Raw genomic sequence first — 26,690 nt, 5'->3', positions numbered from 1 at the left:
AGAGTGAATCCAAAAATGGAAAGACAATTTTTAAAATGGAGTTGAAATAGCTGACAATCGTATGAAAAGCTGCAGACATTGTTTTGTCACAGAATAAACTAGCACCTCAGATTTATATGAAAACCTCCAAGCCTCCCTTTTCACTGGAACTTTATAAGAAAAAAAAAGCGAAAAACAAAAATCGAAAAAAAAAATTAAAAAGGGCAAAAACCATGGAAAAAAAAGAAAGAAAAAATCGAATGCCGATACAATCAGACCACCATCTGTAATGAACTCAGCACAATTGACAAGTGAGGAAAGAATTTTTTTTTTCGTTGTAATGAGGAAAATAATCGGCCACGAATAATTATAAAAAAAAAATAATAATTATAGTAATAACCAATGACGAAAAAAATATAAATCAATGGATGAAGATAATCGCGACTAGGGCTTGCATCGTGAGACAGAGATGATGAATTCGATTACACATGCGTATGAAATATAGTTGATCAATTGATTTTGGACGAAAAATGTCTGGTTTTAAAAATATGAATATGAAAGATCGATAGCTCGCAGACCCTTCTATTTATGAGCATTTTTTTTTGTTACTTTTTATTCATGTTTTACTTAACTCTAATCTTGTTTATACCCCCAACCGCGATTATTCGTTCACGCTGTAGCAAAAAAAAAAGACCCGATGAGAGGAGAAAGGATGATTGATGGTGAATATGGAAGGGGGTTAGATCGCAGCTAGTTTTAATAATTGAATTTAATAATCCCCCGCAAAGAAGAAATGGAAAAATCATATGATATCCCCTGCGTCTCTGCCTTAATAATTATTATTTGTCTTCAAGTTTTTTTTCTTTCAATAATCAATGTACAAGATCTGTAATTTTTTCGTGGAAAATGTTTTCTTTATTATTTTCTTTATTTCATTAACATTTAATCAGCTTATATTATCCGAGAGAAAAATCCCAAAACCCTTAGCCTATCCCCTGAAACCCCCGCCCCCTCTCCCTCCTCCAATAATCCTTTATTTTTTCAACTTTTTAATCCTTAAAATCCCTTTACCCTATTTATAAAAGCATAATATCGAGGATATAATATTAATATTAACAATATAATAAGGATGCTATTGCTAATCAATTACTGAGTGGGTTTTTGTGAACTTGATAAATATTTCCGTATGAAAACGATTATTAAAATGAAAAAAAAAATCAATGCGAGGGAAAAATACCTGAGGTAAATTAAGATAACAAAAATCATATAAGGGATTAATTTACGAAAAAAGGGAAAAATGAAAGTTAAAATTTAAACAAAAATTATGAAAAAAAAATCTTGAATCTTTGTCGAGGGCAATTGTAATGAGAAATCAACAAAAAAAAATTAAAAGAAATAATAATAAATGCAAAATTTTATTTGATAGAAGGCAAATTAACAGACTCTGATTAATAGACGATAAACCTAAATTTATATTGTTCGGCTTGCGGGGGCAAGGAAGCACGAGTGGCAAAGTGGCTGAGGCAGTTCACGGTGACGAGACTTTAGACTGATCTAGGTACATAGCGTTATGATAATTGACCGTTATTTTCCATTTTACGGGCGTTCCACGAGAGAAAAAAAATGATGAATGAAAATTGAAACGAAATTTCAATTATTCTTCGGGTTTTTCTTCTCCTGCGCATTCATTCTCTTCCCATTCATCAATATTCATTAATATTTCATCTCAAGTGCGATAGATTCGTGGAAAACCCGGAAAAATTCAATTGCAAAAAACTTAGAAGAAGGGACGAACCCAAATTCCGGTTTAACAAATATTTTCTGGCAAACAATCGATCGAATTTATTCGAGAAAAATAAGGTTTTTGCATTTTGTTATTACTCAACAGTTCGTGAGATGTCGAAGTGGCACAATCATTTTCGGGTATTTTTTTTACTTATAAAAAAACGCAGGAAAATATTCGTAGCACTGTGAACATTCATGAGTCGTTCAATAATGTTAAAATGTAAAAATGTTATAGTTTTTCATGTTAATCCTATCATAAATTCGCCAGAAAAATGAGAAAAACGTGAATTTTGGGACAAAGAGTGTGGAAAAATTTCCTTAAACAATTTCGTAAATTTCCCAGGTGTTTCCATAATTTTTATCGCACATGCACCTGTCATCCTCATTACTCAAGAACAACATCGACAAGTGGGACGCCCGCGGCGGGTTAAAGGTCGCACTTCGTATAATGCACCACTGTGGCTGGCGATGCCCCTTACCGCCCGCCCTTTACCTTCCTAACTAGTGTTTTTGTCCCTTATTCACATATTTTTATCCTTTTTTTACTGCTGAATTGACCCTAACTTACATCAGCTGGGAGATAGTACACAGCAATGGCAAATTTTTAATCAAAATTTTTGTTTTTCATTCGTCGAGAGCCACTTCTCTCTCCGACCTTTCTCCATTGCGAATTAAATAAGAACAAAATTGTGAAGTTTGAATATAGGAGAGAAAGATGTGTCGGGCCGGGACTGTTGTGACAGCTTTTCTTTTTTTTTTCCTCGTCTCCGGCCCGATTGGAACATGAGAATGTCGAGACAGATAAATGATTGAGATGAGTGAAACCAAGTGTTCTTTTTTTAATTCTATATATTAAATATATTATATATTATATTCCTGCGAGTACGCATTCTTTTGCGAAGAAGAAACGTGATGTTATGTTTTAGCGGTTAAATGGTGGAGTTGACAGGCTTGATTAAAATTATTATCAATTTTATTTTTTATTATTTGGCTTTAAAGTTGGTATTCATGTTGTTGAGATCAAAATTCAATGCACGCCTCAATTTTCTCCTCAACTATTTAAATAAATGAAACGTTTTTTCTTCTGCTTTTCCATGAGTCGCACCGGGAACATTAGCTTCGCTTATTATTTTCCCGTTCACTTTCGCCCGTAATTATCAGTTGGATTAATTAAATCACGCAAATTGACTGAGTTAGTCACCTATAAAAATGAAAGAGCGATGCTAAATAAAATCTAATGAAAAATAAAATTTTAACAGTTGTTAAGAATTTTACCCCCTTTGACAACTAAATTTTTTTATAATCTTGTCAATCGAGTTCCCCCCGGGCTAGTAGCTAGATTATGTGGAGAAGGAAAAATACCCGGAGAAGAATTACTGAAAACGTAAACCATGAAAATTAAAAAAAAAAACTTGTCAAAGATTTTGTGTATGAACCAAGTTGTATTCTACATGTCTCAATAAACAGTTGTATGTGAATTTACCTTTCTTAAAGCATTGAATTATTATTCAACGGTTGACGTTGTGATTGTTGACGATTTACCTCTCCCCCATCAGCTCAGATCACAGGATAATTATTATTTTATTTCTATTCATTAATTTTTACGTTTGTCCTCACGTCGTGGAGATGAAAATTCAATTTAATTTAGTTCGATCCAACGAAAACGTTTTCTGTTTTTTAATGAGCATTGGAAATTGCTTCGGTTCTAATTTTCGAGTGCGTAATTTTGGGTTCGACTAATTAAACCCCGTAATTGAAGAGGTAATTCACCGACACAAAGGAAGGTGCGACATTTATGGGAAAAATACATAATTAGGGATATTTATAATTGTTAACAATTTTTTTCTTTGACGACTGCATTTTCGACGTCTTTTTTCAACAAATTTCTCGAATATTCAGTAAACAATTGAACTATTCCGCTGATTTAAAATCATTATCAACAACTTTAAAACTCCCAGATGTCATTGACCTATAATCGACAATCTCACCTGGAAAACATTTATTTTTATTCAATATAGTTTATATAAAATAGAAAATAAATAAGGAAGTGGCAGAAATAATATAAAATATAATATATTTAGAGTTAAATGCTAAATATGCAACTGCCCCCTCCCCCCAATTCCACCAATTCCACAGTAAAAAAAATTCACCAGAGGGGATGACAACCCTGGAGAGCGATTTTCCTCGTTTCACCGCAGGTGTTGCAATTTCTCATGCCTTAGTGATCTCCCCTGGGATTCCCTCCCACCTGGGTGTGTCGTCAACCGGACCTTCTCTGTAGCGCACTAAAAACCTGAATAAGGAAAAAAAAAATCGTAGACTAGAAAAAGTATTGAAGAAATATTGTATCGTGTCTGGCGCATATATACGAGGGATGAGGGTACGGACTCGTGAAACTGTGTCGTCCTCTGCGCATCGGTGGCCCACTTAACCGAGGGCTTATCGTTCGCTTTTTCCCATCGAAGGAGAGGAATAGGGGAAAACGGAAGGACAAGCGTCCCGAGAATCTACAGTTAACATAAATTGTGGGATTGAATGGAGAGAGGAGTTCCCTCGGCTTTCCATTGCTCTAAAGAGCCTCCGCATGAAGAGAAGAGAAATTATTTATTTATATAATGGGGTTATTGTTTCGAAAGTGGATGAAGAAGGTAATTTGTTTTAATTAACAAATCGTTTTGTCTCGAGGGGTCTCGGTGAAGAAGGACGAGGATAAGATTAATTAGTTAATTCTTCTTCTAATGCTTCAAACGACATTCATTAGTTATTGATTTTTAATAATTATGACGATTTTACATTCACCCAACGGACTATTGTTTATTAGTATTGATTAGTTATTGAAAAAGTGAATCATTTATTGGCGAATAATTGCCGGAACGATTCAAAAATGATCGATCACGGAAATATCGACCGACAGCGCCATCTTTGAAGTCCTTAGCAGGATCCAGACAAGATGGCGGCGTCTTCAGGCTTTCGTCGTGGATTCTCAGCGAAGAAAATCAGGAAAAATCAGGTAAATAACTTTAAAATGTTGTTCATTCTCTATACAACAAATGAAAGGACTCTACTGTAGTCTGTCCAACTCAAACAATTGTGTAAAATCCTAAAATATCGAGATGGCACCCTTACCATGTTCGTCCTCTCCCGAGGGCACTCAGACAAGACAGCGCCGTCGATCTCACATCCTCAAAAAACCCCCTCACCCCCATCCCTCCCCCCCACACCCCAAATCCTCGAAATTGGAAAAAAAATCCACATTTCTCCCTGTCAACAATTCCCCCCGCGCCCTCTGCAGTCGCCGCCCGCGTCTTCCTCATCGGACGGGGGATGAAAGTGGAGTTGGCTGTTGCGTCTGCGCATAACACCCTCCCCCGCACCCCCTTCAACCCCTACTAATAATCCCCCTCCCAATCTCTCGGCATACAATACCCCGAATCGCGTGAGAGAGAGTACGCGGTGTTCTCGTCCATGGAACGTCGTCTCGTTCGCGAAGGCCACCCCCGACGGCACTGGCTACGATTCACTCCGCGGTGGCAAGTAAAAAACGTGTTCGAGGCTTGTTAGGAACCGACAAACAACCGGAAACACCCTCCGAAGTTTAAAAAATTTTTTTTTTCTAATAGGAGAGACGCAGCAACAACACGCGACACTTGGGAACCCGAGGAGTGAGACAAAGAGAAATAGAGCGTGCGCAACTTGCCAACAGACTGTCTCACCATCAACCCTCGAGATCATTCAAGACACTTTTACAAGAATAACCATCCACCCCATATCAAGCCAAGTCGCAATAACAACAGGAGTTGGATTTTTTTGATTAATAAAAATTGATCGAAATGTCACGTCTTCGGGGGAATTAATTGGTGAGGAGGATCAGGGGGTTGTTCGAGGATCTGTTGGCTTTTGGAGCCGTGGGAACATATGTGCCAGTTAAAGGGACACAGACATGCCTAGCAGAGCCCCACGGTATGTCCCCAATTTTTTGATTTTTTCGTTAATTTTTTTTTTCTGTTGATTAGTTGGAATTTTTGGCAGCTCTTGCTGGGGGAAAATTAGCTCGTGTATTCGGACAAAAGAGACTGACTATTGACCAATATCCGTAGCTTCTGTCAAGCGCATGGGCGCGGTTCGGATCTTATTACCCCGCCCTTTGTGGCTCACACAGCACGTACCATTTCCACTGTTTTTGTATGAATATTCATGGATTTCCACTTTGCGTTCTGATCAGACACCGTTTGTTCCGCATTTTTACGCACATTTTTTTTAATTGGGGGGGTAATTGGTAATGGGGTTGGATCGCGGGAATCGGCCATGTTTTGAGGCGCTATTGGAGGGGGGAAAAGGGCTTTTGAAAAAGAAATTAAATTTTGGGAGTTAAGGGTGTTAGGGCGATTGGTCGGTAATTGGGTCTGTCGAACCTCTGAGGGTCAATGAGGGCGATTCCCCGGAATCGATGCGTGGTACGTCAGGTTTAGGGGATGAAAATATATTTATTGGATGGTGGAGGTGTAGGTTTGGGGAGAATCGTCCACTTTTTACTGTATATACCTGTGAGGGGGGTTTTATTTCACTGGGCGTGTCCCGAATGTTTTTCTAGATTTCGGGGGTTTTCTTGGGGATATTTCGTGAGCATCGGTGGTCGAAATATTGGGAATTTTTGGGGGATTTGGGGGGAGGGGAGAAGCCCAAGCTCTTTCAGTAGGCGAGTCTATGACTTCTTCAATTTTAGTCTTTCCAGTATTTTTTAAATAAAATTCTGGTGGAGAATTATCTCGAATTTTGGAGTGAAGAAGATTTAAATTTTTGATATTGTCAGCAACAATAATTTGTTGGGGATTTATTAATTGTCACGTCAGTTTGAATTTTCAGTTGGAGCTGCATGTAATGGGGAATATTAGCGATGAATTTCGAAATTTAATTTTTAGTGCATGAAAAGCGAATTTTTCGAGGGATTTTTTAAAAATTGAAGTCGCATGAACGTTGAAAATTTGAATGACTATCATTGAGTTGTCAATAGAAATATTATCAATAGTTTGTCTTGACTGAGGGAACCACTTGAAAATGTAAATAACAGCGTGTGTTATCTGAATTCAACCCTCTCGTCCACCAAAACAATAATAATGGGGATTTGTTTTGGAACGACTGGTTCCAAACAAATGTTATCAGACTCCCACCTTCATTATTGCTCAATAAGCATTAGAACTCATTATCAAAATGCTATCAAATTCAGTTAAAAAAATTTGTGAATAAAAAATTGAAATCAGTCTATTGTTTTACCTATGAGCATGTGCTGTACTCAAACGAGAATATGAAAATAATGTCGCAAATGTGATAGTGGAGTGTAAAAATAAGACAAAAGAGGGATCTGGTGGGGATGGGGTGGAAACGGCGGCGTGCGTGTAACCGGTCGAGGGCGTGGTGGGTTTTGGCACTCTATAATTCACCCCGACCTACGACGCACGACTCAGGTGTTACCGGAAAGGCCACTTGACTGCAAAACTGTGTACACTTGAACTATTTGCAAAGTCAATGATTCATGGATTTTACGTGTGATTTGACGTATCAATTGTGGACATTTTAACGGTTCCAGATGATTTGCGGTATCGGATTTACTCGTTCTTCCTGGAGCTGGAATAGACACTGACGATATGGTGAGATTTTTTATTAATTATTTATTAATTATTCTGGGTATTTCAATTTTTTAAAGTTGAAAGTTCATATAATTTTTCGAAAAATGAAGAGACATAGTTATCAATAAATTCAATTTTTAACGACACATTTTATAGAACATAAAATATAAAAAGTGGAGATGAAAATCTTTATTGGGTACTAGAATATTAGTTGACATTATTTATTTATAAATTTTTAACAGCATAAAATTTTTCAAAAAACACGACGTGTCCTGAGACTACCCATAAATGAATAATAATTCCTTATCGAATTGCTATCATTACCCCTCCACCTCCAGGACGTGTTAGACAAAGTGATGGGTAATGCACGTAATGCAAAGGGGTTATTGTTCAATAACGAGGTCAATGAGCCTGATTATCGATATTACAACGTTATTTTTAGGACACAGTATGGCTTCAGTACTGTGGCATGCCTCTGGGAGTAGTTTCGTCTCACCTGCTATCATCATCCTGTTGTTACTCTACCCACATTCAATCGCAGGTCAGTATTTTCACGACAAAGAGCAATAATTTCTGCAATCAACTGAATTCGTTGAAAAAATTGTTCCATATTTTTGTTAATTTTTTTTAATGAAGTCAGAATCACCAGAGATCTCTGGAGAATATTTTTAATGTTTAAAAATAATTTATCAATTATTTGATTTAATGGATAATTGCGTTTCAATTGATAATGGTGCGGTGTGTTCCCGGTGGGGGTGGACAAAAATCATACGTTGGTTGGGGGTCATCTTCTATCTGCTTTAAAACACACGATTCTTCCCCACGACTCTGACTACACCAACTTCGACAACAATCTTCGGGTGATTAATCAATTGTTTGCGATTATTGTTATAATACGAAAAGGCCGCGAGGTAATTGATGTGCCACTGCCACAGCAAGACTACGTACCATCCCTACCGCCACCACCACCACCACCGGGACCCATCACCACTGCCAAAACACCAAGTATGTCGACAATCAATTCAATAAATTTTTTTTATTTTCTCGAGATGATTTTAATTTTAATGTGAAATCGCCGATTTATGTGAGTATAGATGTGGAGTTTTTGGAACATCTGCAGTGCGGAAATTTATTAATATTTTATTTAATAATTACGAGAGTTTCAGTTTTTTAATAAATTCAGATTTTCTTAAATTGTTGTTTTTATTCAGTTTTTTTTCTTGAATTGTTATTTATTGAGGTCAACCGTGTTCCCTTAGGGACCTTGGTAAACTTATTTATTCATCAATTTCTAATTAATAATTTATTGAAGTTGGTTAATTAGAAAACAAAAGTTTTTTGGAACGGTAAACACCTCAAACTTTACTGATTAATTCAACAATTTTTTTTTCTTCTCAAGACGATTTTTCTTTGTATTACTCAACATCATCTGATTATGTGAGTACATCTGTGGACTTTTTCGATTCTGTGTGGAAAATTTTAGCGTTAAACGTTACTTTTTTGGAAGGCTAATCCTAGATAGAAAATGTTTACAATTTTCGTTGCTATTTTGACTGGGTTTTGAGTCTTTGTTTATTGGCAATTTGAGCTTTATTCTTCTGTAACTGAATTTTTTAATCTGTCATTTTGATCCAGGGTGCGACCAAACATTCGTCAGTATACCTGGTGGATCGCAGAATGGCACGTTTCACGCGCCAGCTCTGATCAATCCAGAAGGTGAATCCCAGCAGTGTGTCTACACTTTTCTCGCTGCACCACATCAACGGGTCGAGGTTGTTTTCACTTCGTTCGGACTTCGTGGCACTCCTCCAGAGTAAGTACAACAATTTGTTGAGAACTTTAAGTTTAACTCAGACGTTGCTTTCAAATTTCAATGATTAAATCGAATTCAACGGTTTATCAAGTCCGAAGTGTTTTTAATTTTCCGCATAATCCACAAAACTCCAAATATTTTCTCTCTCCCGAAAATGAAAAAATTTAGTCCGTTAAGACAAACAGAAAATTGTTTTCGTTGATTAATATTGTTTTTCCTGTACTATCGCACAAAATAAAATGTCGTTGACGCAATAACTCATGAAATTATTAACTAACTATTATATTATTATTTTCCACTCGACGATTCCCCCCCTCTGTTTTCGCAAATAGCCAAAACCCCCTGTAAAAAATCAACCCCCAAAAAGAATAAACCTCGTAAAAAAAATAACGTAAATACGTGATGTGATTTGTGTTCGCTGCCTGGAATGAATTCACAGTGGAGCTGCTGTTGGGGAATTACCTGCGTGAGTATTTCAGTATTCCCACACCTAATACACTCCTCCAGGTCTGACTCCTCCGGAGTAACGAGCGAAGGGACATTTGAATTTAATATTGAAATGAAAATTGAAAAATTCAGGGACAATCGGAGATACCGTAATGGAATATATCGCGTTATGTTGAATATACGTTTCGATGTCGTTATGTGTTTGAATACATACGGTAGGAACATACGAAAATTGGTTTTCATATTTTATATATTCACTTTCATTCCTTCGGATGGAACTAAAATAAACAGTCCAGTCGTACGAAAGAAATGTTTTCTATATTTATATATATCAAAATTATGTATATATATATTTTTTTTCATGTATTATGATATATAGATCGCTTACATAATACATACATATATTATATATGTCCCTATGTAATGAAAACGTGAAAATTCAACGTCATCTCCATTTTTTTATCAAAAAAAAAAACAGTTCCCTTTTAAAAATAAATTCCAATCAGCGATTGATTCTCCCTCACAATTTTTTGGGCAAAATATAACTGTCAACGAGCTTTTCAATAACATTTTCAGATGTTTTCACGAATACATGGATGTATACACGGAGATACGCTCAGACAATGCCACCAAGCTGATAGAGACACCCTTCGGTGGTCGTTACTGCGGTCCAATACCACCGAGACGACGGGTATCCCTTTATCAGGGAATTGCCCTCAGTTTCTACACGGATAAGAATATAACGCAATCGACTCTCTTCAGTGGCATTTATTCATTCATCAATGCCTGTGAGTTTATGAATATTTTATTGAATTTATGATTGTCGCAATTTGTGGTGGCTGTGACCACAGGAAAGGAAAATTCAATTATTCAGAGGGGCAATGACATGCAGCGTCGGGATTCATTAGTGTCTCATCGGATAATTACGAGTTTGGAATTTTCGAGTCAAATGTCATTAATCCAATCGGGACGATTTTTTATTGTCATTTTTTTCCATCGGGGTCATTGGATATTTATAGTAATATGTCCAGTCGAGAGTAAAAATTTGGAGATTAATTCTTAATTAATGAATCGATGTCTGGGATTACTTTTCATTGGTTTACGTCAATGTCATCGTAAAATTGTCAAATAATCAGGAAAATGGGAATTTTGAGGGACAGGGTGAACGCCCTTAAATGAATCGATTCACCGGGTGCATAAAACGCGATAAAAAAAAAATGCCATCATAATTCTTCGATTTTTTCCAGCTGAATACGAAGTCGGTACACCAGCACCAAGCACACCATGCTCGTTCGTGGTGAACTCCACCATAAAGCGTACCGGGACAATCCTATCGCCAACCTATCCTGGAACTTATCCAAAAGATCTCGCGTGCACCTACAAATTCATGGGTAACAGTGGCCAGAGGGTGAGGCTCGAGTTTCGGGATTTCGATCTCTTCTTTGGAGGTCCACAGTGAGTTATAAATATTTTCACTGTTATTCTGACGTTATTTAGTAGCATTTGATATTTTATAACACATATACATTCAATTTTAGCTGCCCTTTTGATTACGTTAAGGTGTTTGATGGACTGAATGAATCAGCACCAGTAATTGGAACTTATTGCGGTCAACAGCGTAATCTTGTACTTTACTCATCACAGGCGAATCTCACTGTGCTCTTTGTAACACTTCAGCGCACGGCAAATACCCAAAATCGTGGCTTCAAAGGGATCTTTGAGTTCTCGGAGAGTTTTGTTAAATTAGGTAATTTCAATATTTATGAGATACAATTTTTAGGGTGATGGAAGGGGAAGGGGGATCACTTTGCTCTATGGAAAAATTCGTTCTTGTGAATATTTTCATCTTGTCAAGAGATTGGGCCAATTTTATGTTTTTTTTTTCACGCTGGAGGGCTATAGAATTTTTCTATCGACGTTCTACAGCTCGTAGAGTTTATTCTGCGGAAACAAAATTAATGTCCTACGAGAGATGGAAAAAATAAACTGCAATATTTACTGTTCCAGATTTCATAAACAATTCAGGGGGAATGCACATACGAGGATCCGAGTGTGATCAGAAAATACTGAGTATGAAGGAGTCTTCGGGCCTTGTCGTCAGTCCCAATTATCCTTATCCTTACATACCGAAGGTCGTTTGTCGTTACTTCATTTATGGAATGCAGGACTCACAGCATCTTGAACGTGTCAGGCTTGATTTCCAGTGTTTTGACATCACGAAAGGCGAGGCTAAGGGAGAGTAAGTGCTAATTTTTTAAATTTAAATGATAAATTAAATTTGCAATTACGTGAAAATAACAGATGATTTTGATTTTAGTTTTTTTTATTAAAATTTTTGTGAATTTACTGTGCACACAATGAATTATTTAATGAATTTACAGTTCAGCTTGTACAGACGGTTACCTGAAGATCTACTTGAAAGGCCAGGAAGCGACAGACTCATACGACAAATTCGATTACGAGATGTGCGGCAATGAAAGCAATCCGAGCCAAGTAGTTAGTGATGGACCGCGACTCGTTATGGTATTCAGCAGTGGTGAGTCCAAGCAGGGTCTTGGTTTCAAAGCAAAGTACGTATTAATAAAAAAAATAAAGCATGTCGGTCTGTTGACAATTGATAGATTTCCAAAAGGCATTAAATTTATCAACTTAAATAATTTATATTCACGGCTTTGGCTAACAAACAATAAATTCATAATTTTCAGATACAGTTTCGAAACAGAATACAAGATCCCAGGCACAGCAGCACCTGATGGCAGTTGCACATTCACGTATCGCAGTTCATCACGTAAAAAGGGAGAATTTAATTCTCCGAGATATCCGAGCAATTATCCAAGTGATACTAATTGCACTTATCTATTTTTGGCAACGCCAAACGAACAAGTTACCCTCGTGTTTGATCATTTCAAGGTCCGAACGAGAAACGTTAATTTAACTGTTGGATATTATGGGTAATTCTCTATGATGTTTTTCATTAAGGTATTTATGGTGTGGCAAATGAGAATTTTAAAAAATTATGCATGAGCTTAATGAAATTTTTTCTTGTATTACCGACCTTCAGCTATCGATACAAATTGCCGATAGCTGTGTCGACTGTCGGCAGCCGAATCGGCCATTGGTATTTCCACCGGCCGTCGAGGTTGTGCTAGATATCGGTAATTAGACGAATTGTCGGCAATTGGTGTCGGCGCCCATAAGTAGGACTTTTAATTATTATTTATGATGATTTGAAAACGACTATAGTTGTTGCGATTCTTTATTTGTTTGAGATTATTTATTTATTTGTAAAAAGGAGATCTTTAGTCCTTTTATTCTCCCTGGTGACACCATAAATACCTGAACTATCGTTAATTCTTGATAACACTCAAATACTTTCAGGGAGGAAGTGTGTCAGGACGATTGGTTGGAAATATACAATATGTATCGCGATAACACTGAAAAATTGATCGGGCGTTATTGCTGGATGACAGCGCCAGGTCCAGTGGAATCAAATATCGGAGCTCTGGGGCTCAAAGTTATACTTCACTCAGACTCGGAACTTGTTTATAGTGGCTTCAAGGCGCGCTACACTTTCGAAGTTACGAAATCATTATTCGGAGGTAAATTATATGAATAATGAATATCATAATGGAATTTAATACAGTTAATCGTGCTATATTGAGCCGATTGATTTTTCCCGATAAAAATACATCACAAATCCGATAGATAATTCATAAATTTTAGTTTTCAATCAAAGACATTTTTCTTTTTGAAGCGATAAACTTTTTTTTCTTTACTAAAATTAATCCGTCCATATTTGATTATTATTAATTATCGATTTACCTTTACCAGATTGTGGGGCGAATATCAGCAGCCTCGACTATGGCTTGATAACGAGCCCAAATTTTCCGGATAAATACGATGGACCACTTAAAAACATGGCGAGTAAAACGTGCAATTGGTTCATCAGTGTACGTCCCAATCACAGGATACTCTTGAATTTCGAGTTGTTCTCTGTCGAGGGCGAGCAGTCTGGTAAAATAAGAAAAGCTATAATTTATTAACAATAATACACAATCACGCTGTGATATTCACGAAATGGAATTGGTGTTTTTCCTCAGCGAGAGGCTGTCCAGCGGCGGTTTTACGCATGTGGTTTTCACTGACATCACCTCCAATCGAACTCTGTGGCGGTAAACCCACGGAAGTTAGTTGGAGCTACATGTCAGATGACAATAACATGCGGTTAAGGTAATCCGGAACCATTCGTTAAAATGTATGTCATTTTTTTTTTCATTCTGTCGTCAAGGGTTTCTTCATTTCACTGGACTTAATTACCTTGGAGTTTAGTAAATTCCGTTTTTTTGTGTCATATATTTAAAAAAAATCTTTTATTCTTTCCTCTCAGACATTAATTAATTCTTCATCGATTATTTTTCTCGAAAAATATTTCTCCATTTAATTAAATCTTGTTAATCGTCTTCTAATTACATTTTTAACTGATTAATAACGCAGTAATTCAATTTCTTTTCTAGTTTTATATCGTCCGACAAAGCCGTGGGCCAACTCGGTTTTCGGGCTGTCTGGACCGAGGTATCTCTTGCCCCAGAATGCGAACCCGATGAATTTTACTGCGGAAAAAGTAAATACTGCATTGCCGAAACACTACGTTGCAATAATATCGATAACTGCGGCCCTGAAGATGGGTCCGACGAGGACAACTGTGAGTCATGAATATAATGTAAACGAAATATTAATCTAAGGCAATTGACAACTCAATTATTAAAAATAATGCCAATATATTCGTTTATTTTTTTTAAACGTTTTATCGCTGTTGTCCTCAATGCCTCACGACTATTTTACTATTTCTGCTGTGTCTAGCATTCACGGGCATATGTTATCCCTATTTTAAAACCACTTCTTTCGTGTGATAACGACTGTGTGTCCCTCCATGTCTGATTAATAACAACATCTGGGTATTTATGACGATGAAGTGCATGAACTATCACCTCTCGATACATGTCATGTGCGTTTCGTGGAGTCACGAGTGAATTGCGAATGACAACAGATCGTCTAGGTCACGACAAAATAAAGTTGAGCGAATTCTAGTTCAATTGTTCAATTAAAATTGATTGAGAGGAGGAAATTTTCAAGATATTTTGGGGGTCACGTAAAAAATTCAATGAAAAACGCCATCGAGCCAAGAGAATTGTTGCTATTGATATTTAATTACTCAGTTCAATTTTTAATAATTCGTTACTTCAATTTTCATAACGGGATCCCTCAATAAAAATTTTTGAATCAACAATCGAAATAGGAATGAACACCTCTTCCCTCGGCGGATGTCACCCTTAAATGTCTAGCTCCCTAAACTGCACGAAGCATGTATTATCCCCGGGCAATAAATAAATAAATAATCTGAAACAACCCAGCATTAACATCTCAAATCTTCATCGCAAACTAATCAAGAAAATCGAGAGCTCGAGGTGACACTGCAGCATACAGTCAATGATTTTATAAAAAATGGGGGGTATTGTGAATGGTCTTGTGATGTCTCTCGCAGGTACAGCATCAGCCCCACTGGCACCAGCACTGGCTGGACTCTCTGACATGCTTCCTCTCTGTCTGTGCTTTGTGTTCGTCACCATCTGAGGCCTTCCTGCGCCTTCCAACTGACTTCTATCACGAACAAATCTTCTTCTTTGAATCACGTGAGTCCACTCACACAAATACAATCAGAAAGAAAAAAGACAATATCAACGACATTTGATAACAGTACTGGAGTCACGATGGAGCAAGCTGATTCCAGAAACGATAAATAATTAAATAAGACACTTGATTGATGATTGATTACCCAGGTATACGATGATAGATCCAAAAACAACAGAAAAAACTGCATGAGGATTATCTGAATCTGATCTGAATGACAATGGCTTTGATCTCAAAATAATTGCACGTCAGAGATATCTGAATGTTCTATTTTCTATCTTTCTTCGATGTTTGGAGCACTTCCCCAGTCCATTAAAATTATATAAACATTTTAATAATCTAGAGTCTTTGAGAAATATCACGTGTGAAAAGGTTTCACTGAAATAACTAGCGAATTTGATAGAAAATATTTATGAAATCCTATTGAACATTTTTTTTTTCTGATATTGACATGTAAATTTGATATTCATTTTGATATTTTAATATTTATTCACGTAATTTCTTCCTCTAGTATTTTTTGTGACTTTAAAAATAAGTAAACTTTCGTGGTCACTGTCGCACGATAACAATCGTAAATAAAAGTTCAATAGAAATTCCCCCCGAAATCGCTGGGTCTTTCAGTGAAATATTTTTTTCGCCTGTGATAAACGATATTTTTTAGGTACAACAATAGTGCCACCAGTGAGCTACGCTATTCCAGCAGCTGGTGCAGCAGCAGCTGTCATTCTAGCTCTGCTGATCTGTCTTCTGTGTCATCGTAAACTGAAACGTCGTGCTCAGGAGGTGCACATAGATGATATGCAACAACGAGTTGAGGATGTCCGTTACTGCTATCGTCATCACAGTTTATCCCAACGTACATCGAGTATGCAAAGCCATGGACACAGTCAGAATTACACGGATCAGTATCATTTGGATCAGCCAAGTCCACCGAGTGACAGTGAGCACGTATGCGGTGAAGATATCAGTAGCCCTGAAAGCCCGTGACCATTGTGCTTCATCATTAAGTGCATTGATGACTGGAGAATTCACTGGTTCATTGACATTGCTCACAGAATCTCCGATAAAGTGATTAAATGAGTGATATGAGGGGATTTATCGATTTGAGGGACTTCAGGAGAACCGATGCAGTGAGTTTACGTATCACTGTCGTCTCCAGAGTCTTTGTACATTCCTTCAGATCATCCCTGACCATCTCCACATCTCACTCATTGATTGAGAGGCCACAGGGGTTGAACACTTGCGCTGAGAATTCTCCGGCAAAAGGGGATGGAAAAATACATCAGATGAGGGAAGAGTTTTGTTCATTTTTTATTCGTCGGGTGGAACAAGCTGAGCGTCGTTTGAAGATAATGAATGACTTTTTGAGAACCAAAAGCTCGAGATGACATTTCAGGTAAGAACCATCTTGCTTGGAACTATCAAGAAATTATTATCAAGACTCGAGGCTTTCATTGAACAGTTTGAATCTGATGTGTGGATTTTATAAATTTCTTCGTGCCCGTTTGCTGGAGAATTCTTCGCTCAATGTCTTCCTCACACTTCAGTATTTTTTTTCACTTCGAACGGTCCCTCAGCGACATTGTGAACACACATCAGCTCTCATCATCGACGCCTATGAACGAAAATTGAGTAATTTGTTGTTATTGTTGTTTGTTGTTGATGAAAAACGCGACGAAAATTGATGGGGGAAAAAATGTTTTGGCAACTGATTCGGTGCCACTTTGTGAATAATTAAAGGAGGTTTTGCACACCTGGGCACTTGGACTTTGCCAATACTTCGTATGATAAAAGATATAATGGTATTTAAGGTCGATATGACAATGAAAGAGTCCAGATGTGGAAAACAGTCCAATTAAATAGACACAAGTCTGTTTCAATTGTCATTGCCAAGTGGGTAATCATAGCCCGGAGATTATTCACTCGTCATTTGAGTAACAGGGGAGTCCCAATGGGACAAAGGCAACTTCGCGTACCCCGAGAGGATGTAAAGACATTTTGCATAATTCTTGTATGTCTGTACATACATATACGTATTATTACATATATGTGATACATAGTATAGATAATTGGCACGCAATTTAACGAAAAATCATTAGACGATCATTCGGATTTTCCATTGTCGAAGATAAAAAGAAATAAAAAAGGATTTATGAAACCAAATATTGTTAACATCGAAAATAAGGGGAATACTTTTTGATGAGAAAATTCACGTGATTTATCTGTAGATGATTGCATAATTTTTGTAATTAATAAATGATATAAGGAGGAGAGGGAGGAACATTGTAGGCTGGTACCTGCGTGTCATTCAAAGAAATAAAACGCGTCAACTCAATCTTTTTTATTGTGATGATAATGGTGAACGCGATATATTTTGCAATTACAACGAAAAATACTGTTCAAAATAAAAAAATGCGATTAACGTAAAAAACTTACAGTCTATTTTGCATTGAAAACACGTGACTTTTTTCATCGCGCGTTGCGCTTGTAATGGAGGGGCTATTGTTTTAATGAAAAGGGTGTAAAACCGGAGATTAATGTTAAGGGTCGAGAGATTTTCTTTTTATTGGATTTGAAGGATTTTTGGGGGTAAGTGGAATAAAGAGGTAATTTTTACCGGATAATTGTCAGTTTCAGGAGTGGGTGTGCCCCTTCTCGAACGCTATCGAGATATTTTTTATTTTGTCATTTGCAAAACTGAAATCAAATTGATTTCACAGAAAAATCTGGTGAGTTCGTTAGAAAACTCTATTGGAATTCTATTAGAAACTCTGTAGCAATTTTTTTATTTCATTTTTCGTAAAAAACAGACGTTTAATAAAAATATGGTAGAATTGTTTATTAACATCGCCAGATTTTTTTGTGAAGTTCTCTCATGGAACTCGACTCTTTATTTTATCTATTTCTCCGGATCAATAAGTTCACGAGACTTAGAGTGGGAGTTTATGACGTAATAATAGCATCAGGAGATAAACGAAAGAAGTTACTGGGGCAGTTTCAATAGCATAGAATTTGATAGTCTGCTACGATTTGTATAGGTAAACAGGGTCCATTCGTCGGATCTGGACATTCACTAGGTAATCATCGCGATGCCTGAGTTTATAGATTTTTCGTAAACAAGAGAGATTTATAAATAAAAAATTGTAATCACGAAAATTGTGGAATGAAAATGGAGGACAAACTATTTTATTGAAACTTCATCTGCGCGAGTCTCACGTTGATACGAGGGAGTCATGTCTTCTTCATAAAAATATTTAAATCAAATATTTATTATCATTCGCGTTGATAAAATAACCGTGGAAAATTGCAAAGAAAAATTCAGGGAAAAATCATCGTCTGTCTGTAAAAAAAAATTATTATTATTGCAGTCGAGAATTTGTGAACCCAGATAAGTTGACTTATCACTGAGTTGAGGTTTTCGAACGATATCTCGGAACCTAAACGAGATAGCGGAATTTCCGTAATAACATTTATTGTAGTACTCCATTCCTTCCACAAAAAAGGTTCTGATAAAAATTTTGCTATCTTCCTTAGATTCCCCGCTTTTCGCTGATAAATATTTCAGTCCAATGGTCTCCACAGAAAACCATAATTTTCCCTGTGATTAATTCTTCGTTCTTCCCATTAACATTTAATCAATCGAATTAAACAGCCCTTCATAATTACTTTCATAATTTCCAATACTGAACTGCCATTGATTTCACTTAATCACCCCTTCATCCCCCGAAATATCACAAAAATCAGCGGGAAAAAAAAACGAATGAACGATGCAAATTGATTGCCAATCTTCCAAATTCTAAAGACAGAGAGGGCAGTATGTACTGATAAGAAACTATTGAAGAAAAACTAATAATACCAAAATGAATAAAAGAAAAAAAACATTGATAAACGATTATTATTGTAACGATATCCACAAGTATATGTATATTTCAGATTAATCGCTGCCATTGGAGCTATACCAAAGTATATTCTAAACTATGATAAATAAATTTAAATAATTGTACCATCGACATTATGCACTGGATAAGAAAGAGACATAGTTGTGTGGAGAATTTAAAAAAAAAATGAACTATTGAGTAGAAAAAGAAGTGTAAACATACTATTTGAATTAACTGGTGTTTTCTGCCCACATGTTTGAATACAAGAGCTATCAAACGCCTGAGTTTTTTCCAATATAGTGTGTGACGAGTGAAAGATTAATGGTAATAGATTAAACAATATGACAAGAAATTATTGAATTAATTATTGATGAATATAACAGAAAGCTGAACTCCGTTGCTCATCGCATTTAAACATTTTTCTTAAGCGCAAGTTTTCACATTTTATAGTGTAATTAAAAAAATGAAAAAATGCAAAAAGGTGAATTTGAAAATATATACATACATTAATTAAGTAATAAATCGATTAATAAATGCTGAAAGAATAGGTAATTAATATAAATATAGCTACAAGCAGTATGTCAAGTAAGACTTATTGATTGATATATCGAACGACTGTGTTCAATTCACTTTTTTTTTTCGCTGAATGGGAGATTAAATACAATAATGTGATAATCATACTGACGCATTGAAGGGGGGGAGGAGAAATGCTTTGAAATTATCACATGGGCCGTTTCATTCCCGGGAATCTGTGCGAATTAGTTTGGAAGAAAAATCTAGGGTTTGAAGGGTTTTCCGGGAATATCTCCGGAAATAAGAGAAATAGGAAAAATTTTCATAATCCATTTTCGTAGAGGTAATTAAGAGCTACGAAAAATGTTATTAGAAATAATTCACTATCTCCTTTAGTTTTGGAGATATTTGAGAAAAACCCACGAGAAACAATTCACCTCGTTTTGCTTCACTACAGAATCCTCTTGAATTATTTAATTTAATAAGCAGATATATTTTTATTAGTAATTTTCTTTCATGAAAGTTCGGTTTATGCTTAAAATTTCTTAATAAAAAGCCGCAACAGAATTAATCTTTTATCGAAATCAGTGACTTTTGATTTTCTCTGTGAGAATATATTCAGTTAAAACACTAGATTTTTTCTATTAAACTTTTTCGTGGGGACATTCTAACGGAATTTGAATCATGTTCATTAAAAAATAAATAATTTGGAACGGAGTTTAACTAAATGGTGCATTCGCTGGGAATTATACGTACACATTCCTCGTAAACAGTGGATAAAGCAAAAATAGTACTCACTACGATTTATGGGCCAATGGGTTTTTGGGGGAGAACGCGGGAATGTTATTATAAATAAATATAAATATATATTATATATGAAACTAGGGATAAGTAAACGGAGGAGGTGTGAATGGTTGTGTGTGTACATTAGGAAAAATGAGAATTAAAATGAAATTTGTATAGAGCTTTGGTAGCCGGTGGAAAACCGACTAGGCAAAACAGAAAACTTAATGACGAATGAATTTTTCTCTTGTCTTTATTTATTTTTAATCTCAAAATTTCGATTTCGTTTTATTGTCGATGAGACAGGGTCGAACATGTGAAGGAAATTCATCATTAAGTTCGTTGGCATTTAATATCTCGTTGGTATTCGCGAATGTGTCGTTGTGAGAGGGTGAAAGAATTTTATTAATTGTAAATAAGAGATGGAAGAATAAAAATTCAGTGCGATAACAATTGATTAGCACTTTGATCCTGTCCTACGTTACTGAAATAGAGATTTTGTTTTATCATTTCAAAATTATTTATTTCCAAAATAAGAAAAGTTTTTAATTCCATTTAATTACTAACTATTTACTTTTGTTACAATTGAACATGGAATACACCAGTGATTATCATTCACCAGAAAAATTTGATAATTCGTAAAATATTGTGCGCATTTACGTACACGCGGCTATAATTAATAAGCTTGAGTCGTCCTAGTCCAATAGAATATATTATGATTTTCGTTTTTTATTGTTGTTTCTCTCGGCGTACAAATAATCGCGGGGAAAATACAACAAATGGACAATTTTCATTTGATTAGTCGATTATTTTGGTCGACGCAAAATGCATTCGACAATCACCGCTTTGTCAACTTCAGGCCATTATTTTTGAGCGAATTGTCAGCATCACATTTTTTCGATTCATTCGGCTTGCTCATGGGTAGTATGTTAATTAAATTATTGATGTACAAATCGACAGGATTCGATTCCTGATCGAATGTGGAAAAACAATGCTCATGAATAAAAAATATGTCAGTAGCAAAGTGCTAAAACGAGATAAGTTAATTTCCACATATTCCCCTGAAACAGATCAATAATCAAAAGCGACTTATCTCGTTTTGCCAATTCGCTGGTGATATCGTAATCGATTTAGGAATTTTTAATTCATGAAGAGATAAAAATATTCATTTTTTAAATAATTATCAAAACATTCGAAAGACTGGACATTCACTATTCATCGATTTCATCATCCAAACGAATTTCAAGTGTTGATATCATGGAATGCGTGAACGATTCAATAAATAAATAGAAATAATTTAATGCCTTTAGAGTCAATTAGACCATCTTTGTACCTGACAAAAGAGTAATAATATTTACACACTTGATCGATGCTTTTTCAAAGACAAAATTCAGTGAAATTTTTACATTATTACAATTTTCCAATAAAAACTTCTCACTTAGAGTCTTCATCAGTCTTATCCTCAGTGCTCTACATTTATTATTATTTCTCATTTCGAAAATTTTTATCTTGTTCTTAATCTCTTTTACGTTACTGTAAGGTACATCATACTCAAACACCGGGATTTTAAAAATTATTAAAAACAAATGGCAATAGAAAGTGGATTAAATTCAATAATTAAAAGCGATAGCTAAACAGCTATTATCAATAAATTCACTATCGACTGACTAAATAAAATTCTCTATCAGAAGAAATAAATTGTACTATAAACAAATGTTCCATGCCTGAAACATTTTCACGGATTGTTTTCTCTCATTTTTAAAATAATTCCATATTGAATAATTGAAGATCGAGTTTCCACGCAAATGAAAAAAATCAACAGCAATTACCCGATAACAATTATTGCGTTCCAAAGCGCATAAAAAATTGAACAAAAAATTAATTATATTTTCCAGTTATTTTTACTGAACGGAGTTCTTCGAGAGGACGAAAACGAGGCAAATTAACTTCTCTCCAACTTTGTTATACGATAAATATTTCAAGAACAACAGGAAATGGCGGAATTTTTGTTCAGACCTTTTTTGTAACAAAAAACAAGTTCTACAAAAAAGTCTCAACAAAAAATTCTTCATCGCCTCTAGATTCCCCCACATTTCCTAAAAACCAAGACTGGAAGTAAGTTAAAGTTCCCCATTCACACATTTCACCCCAGAACTCCAAACCCCTATATAAATTACGGGAAACAATCTATAAAACCGTCAACCCCTTCAGACCTGTACATATTGTTCGTCATCAGTGTCATTACACTCTCCATCATTTTGAATCCTCTCATAATTGCCCCCCGCCCTGTTAACCTTCTCATACCCCCCAGCTTCCTTTCCTTTCGCATCAACCCGTTCATACGGTGGCTCCAGTCCCTCCCCCAGATACCTAACACTCTCATAATTAGGATCAGAATTATTCACCGATTCATAATTAGGATCAGTATCGCTATCAGCTCTGCAAACAGACGCATAATTAGGCTCAACTTCATGTGGCATGCTCTCATAATTAGGTTCAGAATCCATATCATCATCATTTCTCCTCCTAACCCTGACCCTCTCATACCCAGGATCCTCCGAGCTGGCATTGCTCACCTGTCGATGCTTGAAAGGTACCGAATAAAACGGTAAAACGTCAACTCCATTTCTCACAGCACTTCCCTCATCACGAAGACTCTGAGGCCTCAGCATTTCATAATTAGGATCATCAGACTGGCCCACAGCATTTCCCTGGGATCCCCTAATCATCGTAAGGTCTTCGAAGCTGTACTCAGACGTCGTATCGAGTTCATAAATCCTCGCGACCTTGGCAAACTCCAAGGAATCCATGTTGAAGCCCTCAGGAGGAACACTAGATCCTCCAGCCACCTCAGGTTCTTTTTTCAGAATCTCCACAGAGTCATGACTCGACCAGGATGCCCTACTCACCTCCATAACACTCTGCTTCTTATTCCCCTCTGAAGTCTCATCTGAGTCTCTCTTCTTCTTCATGACCTTGGCGTACATATCCTCGAGGGACTTCCCCGTGGCTTCCACCTGCTTAGGGACCTCCTCACCCCTCCCAGACTTGTCAATCAGGGCGTAGACATCTGTGACTTCCTCCGTGGGAAGGGGGGGTGGTGGTGGTGGTAATGGTGAATTTGCCTGTCGTTTTTCTGGCTTTGGGGAGCCAGGATTGACGATTGAACTGGTGGCACTGGAACTCGACGCCTGTCTCGAGTGGGCGTGTGCTACATACCTCAGGGAATCGACACTCGGGGGCTGGGGGGCTGGAAAAACAACCGGATTCTCCTCATTTCTCGATGACTGCGGGTGAATATTCACCTGAGGATCGACTATCGCCCTCTGGGGCTCCATCATTGGCTGAATTTGTGCGTATGTTTCACTTCCACTCGTGTAGATCTTCTCCTGCTCGTCAATCGCTGCGTACATCTCGTCTGAATCATCGGAGACCGTCGCGTAATGAGAGTCTGAACGATTTCCTCGATGTTGATGTGCCGCTTTTGTCTGGGCTATTATGTTGGCGAGGGGTTCACGAACGGAAATGCTGGTGTAGCCTTTTGAGTCCTGGGAGTCACCACTGAAGTGCTGGGGCGTTGGTTGGGGCTGGGGGAATCGTGGGAGGTTCAGCAGAGGGGGTGTCATGTAGGGGAGATCCTGGTTGGCTTGGACACCACCAGTTATTGCATTTGCTGCCTGGATGTCGGTGCACGGGGTCTCCAGGGACAGGAGGGAGTTGTGGGACGATGATCGACGGGTACGTGGGGGCGCTACGGGGTTCGGACCGTTTGAAGATGGTCCTGGGGAGACTGGAAGTTGATTCGTCGTCGCTCTCAAACTGAAAATAAAATTATTGTGATTTGAGAGACTGTTTTTAAAGTGTGTAAAGGAGCTTATTGTGGATCGGGATAATAGATTACCTATTCTGACGATTCACCTCCGGTTTTGAGACGTTTTGCACTTGGGCGTAAGGATGTTCGTCTGGAAAAGAACATAAATAGATAGCTATTTTTTTTTTAACATTTTCATTGAAATTGAGCCCTAAAAAATTCTGTCATTTGACTTCAACTGAAATAAAACGTAACGAAGATGTTCTGTTTTCTAATCAAATCAAATTCATAATTTCACCAAGATTTTTTACCATTTGTCGAAGTCAACGTATTTAGTCTGGCATAGGGATACACACTGTCGTCTTCTTGCAATGACGAAGATTCTTGGGAACTAGCTCGTGTGCTCCGTTCATTACTCCTGTTGACGACTGCAGACGAACAAAAAATTACAATTGAAATTTGCAGTTTAAAAGTGAAATAACATTTTGAGTTTTACAAATAAATTTCAAAACAAACCATTTTTGTCCTGCACTGTAGCATACAGCTCCGAGGGGTCTCCCATGATCTCCGCAGCCTCGTAAATAACATCCTGAGGGGTGGATTCCAACCCCCCGTCTCCAACACCGACATTCCGATCCTTTGGGATGTCCGGGAGACTTCGATTCGCTGTGCTCGTTCTAGAAAAAATCCGTCAGCATTAATTAGGGAATTATGAAGGGCTCAGGCGCCTGGTACTAGTGTGAATAAACGTGTGATGTTCGTGTTAGGGGAAAGGTGAGGTAAAATGGACCGTCTTGAATCGTCAACAATGGAAACCTTCGACAGCCTTCACAATTAAATAATAAAGAAACACAAAATTGGAAATAGAAAACTTCAAATTCATAAACTTCCATTCGAGAGGAAAAATATTCATTTTACTCTGTAGATCTCAAGTCATTGACGATTCCAGAGGTTTAGCTCGAATAGCTTCTCCCCCCGTTGAAAGCAGCCCTCAGAGATCACCAGAAAAATTCAAAGAATTATTTAACGTTCATTAGTTGGAATGTGTCACTCGTGGGTTATGGGTTAATAATTAATTCATTGGAATATGAATTAGCGTTAGGGTCATGCTGCCATGCCGTTTATTCGTCGGGCTTGGCACCTTTTTCCATTGTCAACAGCATCCAGTGCAACAATCTGACTGTAATCCACGGTTGGCTGTCGATCGAATATCTCGTTATCAGCGCGGGTCATCGTTACCATACCCGGAAGACCCAGGAACTCGCTCCTATATCCACAACATTGATTTTTTGAAAATAATTCCTTGGGAGAATTGTTTTCCTCGAAAAAATGTTTTATTCGGTTAGAGAATTTCATTAACGATTAAAACACGATGGGATTTTATGGATTCGATGATGAATGAGTACAATGTCCTTTGTAAATCAGAAAATAAATGAATAATCGTTTGATAAGTAAACATAAGCAATAGATTTTAAAAAAATTGGATTTGATGAATTAATAATTCGTTCAATACCCATGAAAACAAAATTAAATGGGTGATTGCAGAAGTTACGAAGAAAATAAACAAGTCATTCTCACTTGTTCTCACTGTGTCGACAGCTACAAATGCAAGCCACGATGAATCCAACGAATGACAGAAGTGCAGCAACTGATATGACCCAGTAACACCAGGCATCCTGTTGGAAAAATGTATCATACATGATCCCATGCGTTTGTGTCACCACCAGTCAGCCCTGAAACACAATTTCCCCAATAACTCCTCAATTCGTGACTCATCCCCATCAACCAAATCAACCATTACCTGAATAATAGACAACCTCGCCCACACACACCTCATGACCATCACTAACACCACTGAGACCTAAAAATCGTTTTCCTCGTGTAACACCACAACCGCGATAAGTCCGGAAGGGCTTGAAGCCACAGGAATAGCTACAGGAGATATTAAAAAAACATCAACAGTTCCAACTGCATCACCTCCACGCCTATGTCCTCACTCAGCCCTCTGACACACCACTCACGCTGTCTCAGGCACAATCACACCCAGGAGACACTGAGACACCTCCACCATCAAGACCAACCCCATCGGGATCCCCAGGAGTCCTCAAAAAAATAATAACAACCCCACGAAATGTCAGATCGCGTCGAGAAGGGCAAGCTCCCCAGCCATAACCTCAAAATCATCGTTGACCAACTCCAAGGGGTTCAGGGCATGACACTGGCACTTATTGGAATCAAAATAATTCACAGTTTACTTTGTTGGATGTTCTTGGAGCCTTTGATAACTCTTCGGCCAAGTCATCATCACTATCAACAGTAAACGTTGCTCAGTCTTCTCTGCATAACCCCCTCGCGCCTATCAGATAGCT

At 37.2% G+C, this 26,690-nt stretch overlaps 2 protein-coding genes and 1 long non-coding RNA gene across 13 annotated transcripts; 1 reads left to right on the top strand and 2 right to left on the bottom strand.

Moving 5' to 3' along the window:
- Positions 1 to 15: 15 nt before the first annotated feature.
- On the bottom strand, positions 16 to 4,936 carry LOC135167996 (uncharacterized). The gene is made up of 2 exons (XR_010299956.1): positions 4,891 to 4,936; positions 16 to 4,057 (listed from the first exon to the last, which is right to left on the bottom strand). It is a non-coding gene; the product is annotated as an uncharacterized LOC135167996 (long non-coding RNA).
- Positions 4,682 to 25,801, top strand: LOC135167984 (tolloid-like protein 2). Of its 10 annotated transcripts, XR_010299953.1 has the most exons (19): positions 5,184 to 5,298; positions 5,385 to 5,724; positions 7,349 to 7,409; positions 7,831 to 7,929; positions 8,292 to 8,393; positions 9,024 to 9,201; positions 9,641 to 9,667; positions 10,225 to 10,436; positions 10,896 to 11,103; positions 11,187 to 11,395; positions 11,656 to 11,887; positions 12,030 to 12,218; positions 12,354 to 12,599; positions 13,027 to 13,247; positions 13,480 to 13,662; positions 13,749 to 13,878; positions 14,163 to 14,350; positions 15,191 to 15,338; positions 15,998 to 16,137. XR_010299953.1 is itself a non-coding variant. In XM_064131762.1 (18 exons), the coding sequence occupies exons 4-18, from the start codon at positions 7,839 to 7,841 to the stop codon at positions 16,321 to 16,323; spliced, it is 2,760 nt and encodes a 919-aa protein (XP_063987832.1). In that variant the 5' UTR covers positions 4,682 to 4,774; positions 5,385 to 5,724; positions 7,349 to 7,409; positions 7,831 to 7,838; the 3' UTR covers positions 16,324 to 25,801. The 10 variants fall into 10 exon arrangements, 9 of the variants coding, with proteins under 9 accessions (XP_063987832.1, XP_063987831.1, XP_063987837.1 ...); XM_064131762.1 differs by lacking the exons at positions 5,184 to 5,298; positions 13,749 to 13,878 and adding an exon at positions 4,682 to 4,774 and having other exon boundaries at positions 15,998 to 25,801; XM_064131761.1 differs by lacking the exon at positions 13,749 to 13,878 and having other exon boundaries at positions 5,183 to 5,298; positions 15,998 to 25,801.
- LOC135167988 (uncharacterized) lies at positions 21,048 to 26,685 on the bottom strand. 2 transcript variants are annotated; one of them, XM_064131775.1, is made up of 7 exons: positions 26,123 to 26,685; positions 25,900 to 26,054; positions 25,463 to 25,588; positions 24,838 to 24,998; positions 24,633 to 24,749; positions 24,412 to 24,472; positions 21,048 to 24,329 (listed from the first exon to the last, which is right to left on the bottom strand). In XM_064131775.1, exons 2-7 carry the CDS (start codon positions 26,019 to 26,021, stop codon positions 22,718 to 22,720), a joined length of 2,199 nt encoding a protein of 732 aa, XP_063987845.1. In that variant the 5' UTR covers positions 26,022 to 26,054; positions 26,123 to 26,685; the 3' UTR covers positions 21,048 to 22,717. The 2 variants fall into 2 exon arrangements, with proteins under 2 accessions (XP_063987845.1, XP_063987846.1); XM_064131776.1 differs by lacking the exon at positions 25,463 to 25,588 and having other exon boundaries at positions 26,123 to 26,683.
- Between the last annotated feature and the right edge of the window lie 5 nt (positions 26,686 to 26,690).

The sequence above is a fragment of the Diachasmimorpha longicaudata genome, chromosome 12, assembly GCF_034640455.1.
Source record: "Diachasmimorpha longicaudata isolate KC_UGA_2023 chromosome 12, iyDiaLong2, whole genome shotgun sequence".
NCBI lineage: Eukaryota > Metazoa > Arthropoda > Insecta > Hymenoptera > Braconidae > Diachasmimorpha > Diachasmimorpha longicaudata.
Note: the sequence above shows the minus strand (reverse complement) of the source record. Positions and strands in the feature narration are given on the sequence as shown.